At 44.9% G+C, this 13,563-nt stretch overlaps 1 protein-coding gene across 3 annotated transcripts in view; it reads right to left on the bottom strand.

Moving 5' to 3' along the window:
* Niban1 (niban apoptosis regulator 1) overlaps positions 1-13,563 on the bottom strand; it is a 152,175-nt gene that overhangs the window by 28,936 nt on the left and 109,676 nt on the right. For all 3 annotated transcript variants that reach the window (XM_021168396.2, XM_021168405.2, XM_029478902.1), the window contains exon 6: positions 2,636-2,751. In XM_021168396.2, the coding sequence (XP_021024055.1) occupies positions 2,636-2,751 (116 nt within the window). The remainder of the gene's footprint in view (positions 1-2,635; positions 2,752-13,563) is intronic.

Genomic DNA, 13,563 nt, shown 5'->3' with positions numbered 1-13,563 from the left:
GGAACTCACTTTGTAGACCAGGCTGGCCTCGAACTCAGAAATCCGCCTGCCTCTGCCTCCCAAGTGCTGGGATTAAAGGCGTGCGCCACCACCGCCCGGCTTGCTTCCTCCCATCCTGACACTGCTTTGTCCCTCGCCTGCTTACTCTGGGTGACCCACCATGGCCAGCTCTCCATAAGCAAGAGAGAAGCCTGTGGGCTTTTTGAGGGAAAATAGCTAATCAAATAAATAAATAAATATGAAGGTTCTATTAACTCCCCATCAAACAGAATTTACTGAGTTATACCATAAGGAACCTCAAACATAATTTTTATAATTTTGTATTTTAAAAAGGTGAGAAGAAATGGTGAGAAATTTTAACTGCTGGGCTGTGGAGTGAAGGATTTCCTCACACATATAAGAAACCAAAGATGTCATCAGATTGATCAAAATGAACAAACCAAGCAGGGTTTGGTGCTGTATACCTCATATATGACAAAGGAAACCGAGGGAGGTAAGGCAAGAGCTTGAAGCTAGCCTGAGCTACAAGCCAATAATACCTTAGGGCTAGCCTGAGCTACAAGCCAATACCTTAGGGCTAGCCTGAGCTACACGCTGAGACCCTGTCCCTCAAAACAACAAAAAAACCCAAACCAACAGAGCACACTCACTGAAGTCACACTATGCCCTAAGAGCAAAGCACTGTGCTTCTTCTCAAACTAGAAGCTGTAAGAAGGGGTAAGACTGAGGAAGGGCCTGTAGTGGTGGCACATGCCGGTAGGATTTGCTGAAGGAGGCAGAAGCAGGAGGATCACGAGTTCGAGGCCAGCCTGGGCTACACATTTTAAGCCGGGTGGTGGTGGTGCATGCCTTTAATCTCAGCACTTGGGAGGCAGAGGCAGGTGGATTTCTGAGTTTGAGGCCAGCCTGGTCTACAGAGTGAGTTCCAGGACAGCCAGGGCTACACAGAGAAATCCTGTCTCAAAAAACAAACAAAACAAAACAAAAAAAAAAAGACTGAGGAAGGATGCCCCTCCCAAAGGCAGGCCCCATGTCTGACTGGACCCTTGGGCCCTAGGCCCTGTGTTACTGAAGCACTGTAGGTGAGTGTGTCTACTTAGAGGGCCCCATTCAAGATATCTTGAATGAAGACCAGTCTAGAAGGAATAGACAAGACCAAGGGAAGTTTTCTGGTCTTAGAACCAAGCAGCCTGGGAAGGACGCGATGTTCCCACCCACCTGGTTAATTTAAAGGCAAATAAATACCTTATACCTGCAGCTACTTGACATTTTTGCCCATTTTTCTTTCTCATGCGTTCATCTGATAGTGCTCGTAGCTCATATTGACAAGTAGAAAATGTGTTGATGCTTTTACCAAGCATACAAACATTTTCACCTAAACAGCCTGCCAGGAAAGTTATTCTGAGACACTGCTCTGCCTGGACCTCTGCCTATAACAACCATCACCACGAAGGCTTGCCACACTCGTGTGAGTCATTACTACTAAGAGAGCAATATAAAAGGAGTCACTTAGCTCTTTTGCACTTTCTGTAGCACTTAGTGCATGTTAGCCTAAAGGATAAAGTAGACAGAAAGCGCGCGCGCACACACACACATACATACACACACACACACACACACACACACACACACTGAAACACTCAACCCCACAAAAGTTCTACTAAATTCTTGTTTTCAGTGGAAAGAAATGTGAACTGACATATGATTAAGACTTTAAGTGAGGGACTGGAGAGATGGCTCAGTGGTTAAGAGCACTGGCTGATCCTCAAGGGGACCAGAGTTCAATTCCCAGCACCTACAGGACAGCACACAATTGTCAGTAACTCCCGCTCCAGGGAATCCAACACTCTCACACAGACACACATGCAGGCAAAACACTAATACATATAAAATAAAAATAAATTAAAGATTTTAAGTGAAGGAAAATATGAAGCAAGTGGCCTAGGCAGGAGATGAAATAAAGTTGCTGAATGCATAAGTCACTTAGCTGTTCTGTGCCTCCCAGTTCCCTCATGCAAACTGTCCTTTCCACTCTGCAAGACTGCCAAGACACACTTAGGGTTTGAACATTACAAAATGTCACACAGGAACATTTTAATACAGGTGTCTGTATTAAATATCTGTTAAATATTAAGTATGTTGTCTACTCGCTAGGCCAGGCAGTTTGTTTCTGTTTCTTATGCTTTGGGTTTTCTTTGGTGCATAAAGTATTGTAAATATTTCAACTTCTCAAAGTCTTAAATGGATCCACTTCTGCAAACTATTGGACACTAAGAATTGTTTGAAATTCTAAAGTGTTCTCGGGTTGGAAATATACAAGTACATGTGTGGACGTGTAAGAACACACTCGACACAGAACCCTTTGGCTCATAACCAAAACAACAAAAGACACTCCTAGCTGTGTGAACAAACTGCTCTCACAGACTTTGCGACCTAACTAAGCACTGTGGGCTGCCCTCCTGAAGGCCAGGGCTGGTGGTCTTCATGTGAACCATAGCTCATTGACTCAACGCTTTTAGGCAGCTCAGGGAAACGCCTTGAAAACCACATCCTCTATGTGTGCAACTTTCATTATATGGTCTTGACCCCTGTCACACAGATGAGAGAGGATCCACAGCTCCAAGCCCCATAGTACCTGGACTTCATCCCCGGTAGTCATTTCCCATGAGCCATAGTGACCCTTCTCCTGCCGGAAGAACTGCACAGCTTCTAAAAAGGCTTGGGCTTCAAATGTTGTCTGCTTCATGTAATCTAAAAGAAAGAAAAGGGGCATTTCATAAGACATGTTATTTTGCATTCTTCTGTGGTTCTTCAAGTATGACAGGCCAATTCTCTATTATAAGGCACGAGAACACAGGACAGTAAGCAGGCAGTCCGGTAGGAGCTCATTTGTAAGTGTCTACCACAATGCTTACTCTCCCTCCAAGAATCCCATCACTTACTGAACGAAGTGGTGGGGACCATCATTACTTCCCCCTCCCCGCCCCCCACCTCCCTGTTTCTTCTCCCTCCTTGCCTCGTCTCAAACGCTGTCCCTGGGCATCCAAGGACTGCATGCCACCAATAAGAAACATCTCCTTTGAGTCATCTGTTGTGATGCAGCTGACCCCAAACTAAAGACCAGTTTCTTTGTGAGCTGATGTCAGCCCTCTCTGTCAAAAGTAGCTAGTGTCTACATAGTCTGCTAATTTATGTGTATGAAAATGGCAATAGCTGGCACATAGCAAGATACCGTTTATTTAAGGACATCACCCATTTCATTGAGAACTGACAAAAATTCCAGAGGGAAGTATTGTTATCACCTCATCTGACAGATGAGTCTGACAAGGTAGAGAAAGCAGAATTAACTGCCTATGGTCACACAGGTAGTCAGTCGAGGGTCCTGCTGAGAACTGGGTAGGTGTCTGACTCTGCATCCCACCTTGATGAGTTTGTTCCTGCATCTGAGAAGTAACACATTACCAGAAAGGAGTGACTGTCTGTACAGTGGTGGGATTTAAGTTTTCGAGATGGCAGCTGGGGCTGAGTAACCTGCCTGGAAATCCGAAAGCCACATTGTGCAATCTTCCTGCCAGATGGTAGTGGTACACACCTTTAATACCATCACTTAGGAGGTAGAGGCAGGCAGATCTCTGTGAGTTCCAGGCTAGCCTGACCTACAAAGCAAGTTCTAGGACAGCCAGGGCTGTTACACAGAGAGATCCTGTCTCGAACCCCTCCTACCCTGCAAAAAAACCCCAAAAAAACAAAAAACCAAAAAACCAAAACCAAACCAAGCCAAAACACAAAACCCCCAGAACATTATGTGTCTTCCTTCTTAAAACTAGCTTGTGGCCTTCTTTCTTTAGCTTCAGGTTTGCTGAGGGACTCCTTCTGTAGCCCAGCATCCTGACTACCTAGTGCAGGCTGAACTAGAACTCACAATCCTGTCCCAGGCTCCTGAGTGGATGAGCCATCGCTCCAGCTAAAGCTAGCTCTCAGAGAAGGAAATGATAACAGAATGATAGAGGTTTCGATGTGGAAAATGAACTCAAAAATAATCTTGGACCAGCAAGATGGTTTAGAAAGAGGTGGCTCTCAACCTTCCTAATGCTGCGACCCTTTAATGCAGTCCCTCATGGTGTGCTGACCCCCAACCTTAGATTTATTTTTGTTGCTACTTCATAACTGTGATTTTGCCACTGCTATGAACTGTAAGGTAGTTATTTTTGGAGACAGAGGTTTGCAGAGCGGGTCTCGAGCCGCAGTGGAGAACATTAATAAAGGTGTTCACTGGTAACCTTGATGACCTGAGTTCAATCCCTGGGACTTGCACAGTTGAAAGAAAGAACCAACTCCTGCAAGCTGTCCTCTGACCTATGCCATGGCACATACAAATTCACATATATACATTCAATAAATTGGCAAATAAATGTAATTAAAATTTAAAAAAAAAATCTAACCAGGCACTTTTGGGAGTACAGCTCACTGTGGTAGAGTGTGCACTTAGCATGCATTGGTCCTAAATTTGGTTAAGTTTCATGCCCAGTATACACACACACACACACACACACACACACACACACACCCCTAATCAAATTGTAAAGAAATCCATAACTAGAAAGGGAAAATGAAGGGGCAAACAGCAAGCCTCCACTGCGATAGGGCACACAGCTCTCTTGCTAGAAACTATAATCTACAGATAACTATAATCTACAGATAATTTATAATCTCTGTGTGTGGACTCTATTAGAATGCAGGCAGCAGGGTCACTGCAGGGAGAGGCGGCATCATAGCTTTAGACCATCAGAATTACTCAGTCAACGTTAAATGGTTGACTGGGCGTAACTTAAGAGAATCAGTCGGCCTTGGTAGGTGACGGTCAGCTAGCAGGTTATGGATTACCTCCTTTGAGGTTTTCTAGATTATAAAGCAGCAGGTGCTTAAAAGAGAAAACACAGCTTAGGGCATAGCATCTACAAGAGCTAAACACTCTTCATAGTGAGAGTACCACGAAGCAATCCTAGGACACCTTCCACATTACAGAAGAACTGGCTTCTCATCAACATCGACACAGAGACTTGCTCAAAATGGAAAAACCTGGGAAAATGGCCTGTCCCACAAATCGAGTTTTCTAATTGATGTATCTTCTTTCGTGTTATTTTTCTTGGCTTGGCGACCCACTCAGTGTTTAACCTCAGAGGATTAGAAAACGAAAATTAAGGTGGTCCTTAAAATTTTTGCTTTCCCCACAGTGTGTTCTCCCCACAGCGGGACTGTGATACAGGGCTCGGCACACTGGGAAGGACTGGACAGGGTGAGATGGAAACTGTAATTACCACGTGGAGATTCCAGATGACTCATGCACTCTTATTTTTAACAGCTGTTTTTATTTCCAATCTACGGAAACAGAGAGGGGAAAAAATGTGACTGTGGATGCGGAGGGGGTGGGTATGGCCAGAGCTGCCAGCCAAGGAGCGAGGGTTTCAGTTCCTTGGTGCTTTATGAGCAGTTCAGCTTCTCTCCCTTCCTTCTTCCCCAGCTGACCTCAGGAACTGGAGGAGAGAGTTTATATCCTGTCCACAGCCGGCTATGTCTATGTCCAAACAAGCTGACCTGTGTATGGACAAGTGTAGCACTAAAGATATGGGGTGGGAGGGGGTAAGAAAATAGGATTTGGAGACAATGATATTAGCTTGACAAAAGTCAAAGAAGGGGTGTCAGGAAGTGAGCATGCGATGGTGCAGGAATGAAGAGCCTCGCCTCAGGCAGAGAAGAAAGGGATAAGGAACTAGGCGCCCACAGAAGAGGTCACAGTCAGTCAGCAATGGAATCCGGAGACAGAGAGCTCTCACCATTAGGACAAATAAAATCTTAAATTCCCCTCTTGGATAGTGGGAGACAGACCTAATTTGCCAATCTGTTGTTAGATTTTTCAGCTTATAAGCTAATTAAACAAATTGATTTATGGAGAAAAAAAAAAAAACAAAGAAAAAACTTGGAGAAGAGATGTGCCACAGGGTAAGTTTCTCTGTGAGTGTCTGCTCTGGTGATGATGAGCAAAACTCAGAAGCCCATTGCCAGCTCAGTAAGCAAACAGAGAATGAAGTCTGCCAAGGACAGAGCAGTGCTGTGCCGAGGTCACCCGACCTCCGTTGTTCCTCCTTGGTTGTTTGCAGAGAGAGGCAGAGCTGAACTCATTACAGGTGCTTGAGAGAAAGCAGATTGCCCGTTACTTCATCAGCATCCTGTTAGGAGTTCTCAGGGGAACACACTGCACCTTCGCAGCTACCCTCTCTCCTGCCAATAAGCAATCTGAGGGTTTTTAGTTCGGTGGCCTTCAGGAACTTCCTGCTCTTCCGCAAAGCTTTCCCTCTGCAGGAAGACTTACGGCAGGTAGCAAGCGGGCCAGAATTTCCTTTTCCCACATGGTCTAACTTAAAGACTCTACAGGGGGCTGGGTGTACAGGGGAGCAACTGAGGCATCTGTTAAAGCCAGATGGAGAAAATGGGGGGGGGGAGTTCATGTCTTAGCTGAAGGTCACACAGCTGGCCAGAGTCAGAGCCAAGGGGTGTGTCCTGCGTGGCCTTGGCATTCACGGCTATTTAAATCATAGACTATGAGAATCAGGAGTGATCTTAATGCTCACTGACCGTGAGGTTTTCAGTGTTGAGAACCTTCAGAAGGCCGGCCTTGGCTCAAATAGATCTAGTGACAGAAAGTTCAGAATTTAATGAAATGGTTCTTTTCCATTCCAGAACTACTCTAATTATTTGAAAATTTAAATGTTTATCCTTCTTTCGAGCCACTATGTTTACACACACACACACACACACACACACACACACACCATCCACTTTGTCTCTTAGAGTAAATTAGTTCTCATTACTCCTCTTCCATAGCTGGGCTAATTCCCAGGTACCCACAGAGTGGACTAACTTTCTCTCAACTCCTCTTTAAACAATTTGTTTACCTTTGGATCTTTCTACTTTTACCCTTCTTTTCTCCCCCGTGATGGGCTCTAAGGTATCACACTCTTTGTCCTAGCACCCACCACAAAACACGTGATACTCTCTGCCCCTTTCTGGTTTCTTCTTTAATGTGGCCACAGCATCCGGGTGACTCACGCATTTCTTTTAATCCAGTCAAATCCATAAACTTCTTTTCATATGAGATGCTTGCCAACCTAAGCATCTCCTGACTTGCACTTCTACTTTTGATATCAGGCCAGCCTTTAAAGCTTATCCGTATTAAGTGGCAACTCGCTGAGACCAGCCCCACCTGACAAACCATTTCAAAACTGGAATTCTGCCCCATACCCTCTTTCACCCAAGAACCAGGAAAACTGCTAGATTTGCCTTCTTTGTTTCTATTCAATTCGCTGGGAAAACGTTCATAAAGTCCAGAGCACAGACAAACCCTGGGAAACTATAAGCATTTTAGCAGGCATGTGGGAGACACATTGTAGCTATTCATTCAACACTGTATCCCCAGGGCCAGCAAACGTCTAGGAAAGCTCTGTTGTCCTTGGTCTCTCCCAGGTCCTCATCTCTGCAGCTGCATGGAAAACTCATATTTGAGGGAGATGATTAAGGATTTTGCAAGGGAAGCTTGCTTTCCTAGGCCTCTCGGGGACAGTTATTCGGGGGGCCAGCCAGAGAGACATCGTTTTTTGTTTTTTTCCACTTGTGCAGATTTATAACATGCCTGAGCTAACCGAAGCCCCAAAGCTCCCAGGCCTGTGGAGTCGGTACAGTATATACTGTGACTCTGGCTGCTCTGCCAGATCTAGGTTTGGAAGCGCCTTGTAATTCTGTTTTATGGATAACCTCTACCAAGCCCTGTCAGCTGATCTGCAGAGCGATTTGGGCAAGTTATATAACAGCATTCCTCTCCTCCCCGGGCTTCTGTGGTTTCTTACCACAGACTCTCCTAACCCTTCCCCAGTTCCAGTTCACAGCACCCTCCCGGGGAAGCCAGTGAGGATGCTTGTCCTAGGGTTTAATCTAGAACAAGGAAGAGAAGGCGTGCGGTGAAGATGACCGAGATCAATTGAGTCACTACTGTGGATTAGAAACCATCTCATAAAATCTCCATATTGCAAAAGACTAGGGACAGAGCTTCAGGGGTAGATTATGGTCAAGCAAGACTCAGTTACCTCCGGACCCTTTTCTAACACTTTATGGTTTAATGTTTCAAAACTACTTTATAAAAACTAATCAACTAGAACAGGGGCTATCCCAAAAGCCATTGCCTGTATGTAGGATATATTCTACTAGCTGGGCTGCCTTGTCTGGCCTCAGTGGGAGAGGAAGCCTCGCACAGACTTGAAGTACCAGGGTGGGGGTAGGGGAAAACCCAGGGGGCCCTCCCACAGGCTCAGAGGAGAAGGGGAGGGGAGATGAGGGAAGGATTGTGGGAAGGGGTGACCAGGAGGTAGGCTGTGAGCAGGATGCAAAAGGAATAAATAAAACACTAAAATCAAATTTAAAAATATTATATTCAAAAGATATTATATTTATATATGCATGTGTGTGTGTGCACGTGAACACGTGTGTTTTACAGATTAATGTTTGAAGTTATCTGCAAGGGGTGTTTCGTTGCAAAGTTTAGAATCATGGAATTCAGGACTTTGGTCATATGGCAGGTACTGCTGAGCCTAAACTCTTTATTTTAGAACTGTCCAGTCAAGGTCTAAAGAGACCATGAACTTACATTACTAAAATTAAAGCCAAATAATGTAAATTTACCCACTAGATTTAATAATGGCTGGTGTCCACACTACTAAAGTGGCAGTGAGTATCTTTTGCTTTAAAAACTATATATGACCTAAATAGAGATCTATTACTACATTATAGGGGCTACCTTGAGGTAATGAGAAGAAACTGCAACATTACTAGACACCCCCAAAACACATCTTAGAAAACCATGAGACTAAAATATAAATCGATTACTCTCATCATCTGTGTCCTTGCTGGTGGACACAGACCTATCAGGCAGAAAAGATGAACATGTCAGAGATAGATGTACACATTTCAGAAGTCCAGGGTTGGTTGCTCTAGGCGAGAACACAAAACATAACAACTTCCTCAGAAGAGACAGACTACTTCTAAAAATTAAAAAAAAAATAGTCTATTGGGGAAAAAATTGTTTTGTAAGAAGTTGTAACCACACAGAAGAAAACCACATAGATGAGCCATGCCTCGTGACTTGTCAATAAAAACTAAAAGACTGTCAACAGAGAAAAGGAAACGGCGGTCTTCAGAAGAAGTGGAGGCAGACTGGCCTCATTTCTTTCAGATAAACATATTAGATTGGCTGATTAGAAGGCTGTTGAAGACATCCTGTGTCTAGGTTTGGCACTGATCAACGGTTTTCGAGATTTTGACAGGCACACTGATGAAGTTCAGGTTGGCTGATACTGCAAATGGACCCAGAAAAAACATTAAAAAAAAATGATGGGTGCTTGTTAGAGGGCTGAGGTTACTGACATCATAGAGGGAAATCTGTAGAGTACCTTAATGCATTGCCCATTCCCTGGAAAACATACACATCTTCACAATACATCAAATATCAAATCTTATTTATCTATTAACTAACATACCACAAACTGCAGTAAGCCCTGAGGAATTAAAAGACAAAAAGGAGAAAGTTTTTAACTCCCAGGTCTCCACACTCTACTAGATTACAGACTCTGAATCTAAAATATAATATAGTATGGATAAATGAATTTAGAACTTGGTCCAACAACATGACCACAAAACTATGTGGCACATACCCTACACAATAGACTGATAAGTAAATTCTTTTTTGTGAAATTCTAATCTTTAACTTCCTTTATTTTTGCGGCATGTTGTATATATGTGCACGTTTGAACATTCTACAAGAAGATGGAATCTTTTCTTCAGGTGCACATTATTCTACTAAACTTGAAGACTGCCCCTAAGCCTGGGTTTCTCTGTACCTGTGAGGTCAGTGAGAGTCAGGGGTCTAACATGTCATCCACAAAGCGAGTGAGGTTGGGTTTCAGATGTGTGGGTTATAGCAAAGTCAGGGGTGGATTCTGAAATTTGCTCCCCTGAGCTTATCTTTCTATATGATCTCTCTTTGCGGAGCGCCCGAAGAGGTTGCAAATATTTTTAAATGAAGGGGAAAGGGCAGAGTATTTCTGAATTGGACTAAACCAATTCAAATATCTCACGGCCTTGGAGACAGAAATCTAGAGGAAGGGGATTCTCGTGGCTGTGAAGATTTGCAATAAGAAGAGCTTTGGCCTCACTCCATGTAGATTCGGCTCCTAGAGTCAACGTCCTGTTATGGCTTAGTTCCTGTGTAGAGGACTCACTCAGATCCCTTTAGAAAATCCTTGCAGCTTCGCAGTCTCCCCAGCATAGCAGTCACCATTTATAGATAGTATGAGCATGTCAGACATATGCCTCTCCTGTCTCCAGTAAGCTTTAAGAGGATAAGGGCTGATCCTTATATTAACCATGGCTTCCTCAATGGTGCAGGACTTATCAAATGATCAAAGAACGAGGAATGAGGGAAGAGAGGCAGGGATTAAAATGGTTGAGAGAGTATTAGATTAAATCTCATACGATTCCTTCTAATCTGAAATTCCATAGTTAGAGACATAACCCAAGAGATGCAAATTACGAGACTATCTTAATGAGTCCCTCCCTTACTGTTTAAAAGAGCTACAGAAGAGATATAGCTCTATGCCAGGGGCCCACGGATGTTAATAAGCATCAGGGTACCCTAGATGACTTAGTCAATAGATTGCCAAGTATTCTACTCCCACAGGCCTGCCTTGGTGGACCTGAGATGGGGCTAAGAGTTTGCATCTCTGCTATGCTTCTGGGTGATGCTCGTGCTGCAGGCTCAGGACACACTTAGAGAAGAATTCTGCTGCAGCAGTGGGGCTGTGATTCTTAGACATCAGAAGCACCAATGGTTAGTAATTCCCAGTTGTAGTCCAGCGTGTCTGGGATTGGAGCCAGGGTGATCTGTTCCAGTGGATTATAGACACACATGGGGTGGGGAGATGCACAGAAGAATCAGACATAGAAAAATGTGAGGGTTGAATATTTAGGGTCTTGGTGACCTAGTTCCCCATCAGCGGATTAAGAACTGTCCTTTTTGTCAGCTGCTCATTCACTTAATACAGTGAAAACTTGTAGTTACCAAAACAATATTTAAAAATGGTACAGGTACTGGCTCCCGGGGCAGGGAGGAAGCTCTAGATGAGACACAGCTCATCTGAGATTGCAGGACCCAGGTAGGAATGAACCGAAGACAGACAACCCCACATGGGGCCACATGGCCCAGGCATGGAAGAAGCCCAAGATGATCACCAGCTGAAGCCATGAGACCCAGGCTAGGAGAAAACCCAGGGTGACCACCAACCTGGCACCAGAGGGTCCAGACAGGGAGTTAGCCTGAGATGACCACCAGTCTGAAATGACCCCTGCCTAGTGCCATACTGTACAGGTAAGGCATGGCACTCTTGAGACACTTCCACACACCCAGAGGCTCCAAACACCACTAAGAGGAGCAAGTTAGCGGTGGAGAAAGGAAAGAGAAGCAGAAGGATATGGGCAGAATTGGAAATTGAGGGCAGTGAGGATCAGCCTGGTGTGAGTAGCCAGTGATGCCACCTGGGGCCATGGTGAAGTCCTGACCTGTGCTGTTACTGGAGGCTATGGACATTGCCCCTAGCCAGCTGCAATACTCTGGAAAGTGGGCCCCACATATCACCCAGGCAGCACAGTGCAGCTGCCCTGGTTGAGGAGTTGTAGGTGCTCGGATACCTCTCAAGTCCAGATCCAGGCCTTTGAATTGACTCACCCCAGCATCCAACCCATTGATGGAGGACATGCACATGGAAAAATGGCCCTGCCTCTTGTCTGCAGTGCAGTGGTGTGGACAAGGGAGTTATCCCCTCCCATCATGAGAGCAGGAGAGCTCTCCCTGCCCCTCACCCGCTGTAGCACTTGGGGGAGAGAACCCAGTACCTCACCTGGGCAAGCTAGCCAGAGGACAGGAGAGCAAGAGAGCTGGCCTAGCCATTTACTGGCTACAGCATTAGATGGGCCAGTCAGAGCAAGGCAGCAGAGCTCATCCCTGTAGTGTGTGGGTACAGAAGAGCTGGTGGGCTGACAAGCTCAGATACCTCTCAGGCCCAGATCCTTTGAATTGACTCACCCCAGCATCCAACCCATTGATGAACTGTTAGAGTGCATGAAGGGGCTGGTCCTACAGATCCAAAACTGTAAGATTTCCATGACACAGGGCAACAATAGGATATCTGAGAGGAGACCCAGTGAGGTTTCAGTGTGGATAGAATAGCAGAAACCAGAGGCCTTGAGCCAGACCAATGACTCACTACAATAAAAATTTGCAAGCAAAGAAGTGTGGACAAAAGGGTATACTGTGGGACACATTGTGGCATGCTGAAGTTTTCACAATAAGATATTTTTTTCTCTTGGAGGGGGGATTGCAAGAGTGGGGGCTGGGCATGAGGGGAGGGGGAGACAAGTGGGATTGGGGTACTGATGTGAAATTCACAAAGAAGTAATAACAAGTTTTTAAAAAATGGTACAAGGATGAGATGGATCTGAGAATATATGGAAAAGATGGTAGCCACTTGAGATCAGTCAAAAGGCACCGTTCTAAACCCACGAGCACCCCTCCCCATTCTTTTCAGAAGCAGCCACTGACTGGATATAAATCCTCTGATAGACGCTGGATTAATTTCCATGTTTGCGTGTGCGGTGGTTATGAGATCATTAGCCTCTCTAGGCAACAGCCTTCTCTTCTCTGGGACAAATAATCTCAGTTTCCTTTGCTTTAACTTTTTCTTTCAAAGCCTTAAAAAATAAAAATGACCCACATCCAGCCTCATCCAAAACTGTGGATGTCATCATTAGCACCCTCTTTGTGAGTACCACAAAATCCTCTGTGGTCTGAAGATGAGAGGCATTGAAAGACTGTCCATGGCTATGGAGCTCTTTATCACACTTTGGGACTTGATGACTTGGACAGAGGAAGGCCAAGAGGGTAATGGCAGACTCAATAACTTGCAGACAAAGATGACTGCAAGAGCAGGTTTGTGTCCCAAGGCCATAAGTTCAGAACTGTGAACCCAGGACATCATAGTCGTGCCCTCATCTGTGAAAGCACACTTTCCACATCCAGAAGCTGGCAGGATGGTGACCAGACCAGGTCAATCTCAGAGAACGAATCGCTGGCATGAACTGGCATCACTTCATCAAATCCTAGCCTGGCACTGCCGCAGGGTCCAGCACAGGTCACGATGACACTCTCTGGCAGCATTCCAACATCGTCATCACCAATGATTAACAGCTGCACCTACCTTGAACTTATCAGGTTTTACAGTTTACAATATCTCATTTGATTCCCATAGCAATCTCAAGAGGCAGGCAAGCCAGATGTAATCATTCTAGGTTAAAAAAAGGGGGGGGGAAGGATTTTATACACACACACACACACACACACACACACACACATATATATATATACACACACACACACACACACACACATGCATATATATATATATA

The sequence above is a fragment of the Mus caroli genome, chromosome 1 (genome assembly GCF_900094665.2).
Source record: "Mus caroli chromosome 1, CAROLI_EIJ_v1.1, whole genome shotgun sequence".
NCBI classification, from domain to species: domain Eukaryota; kingdom Metazoa; phylum Chordata; class Mammalia; order Rodentia; family Muridae; genus Mus; species Mus caroli.
This window is presented reverse-complemented; position numbering and strand designations above follow the sequence as displayed.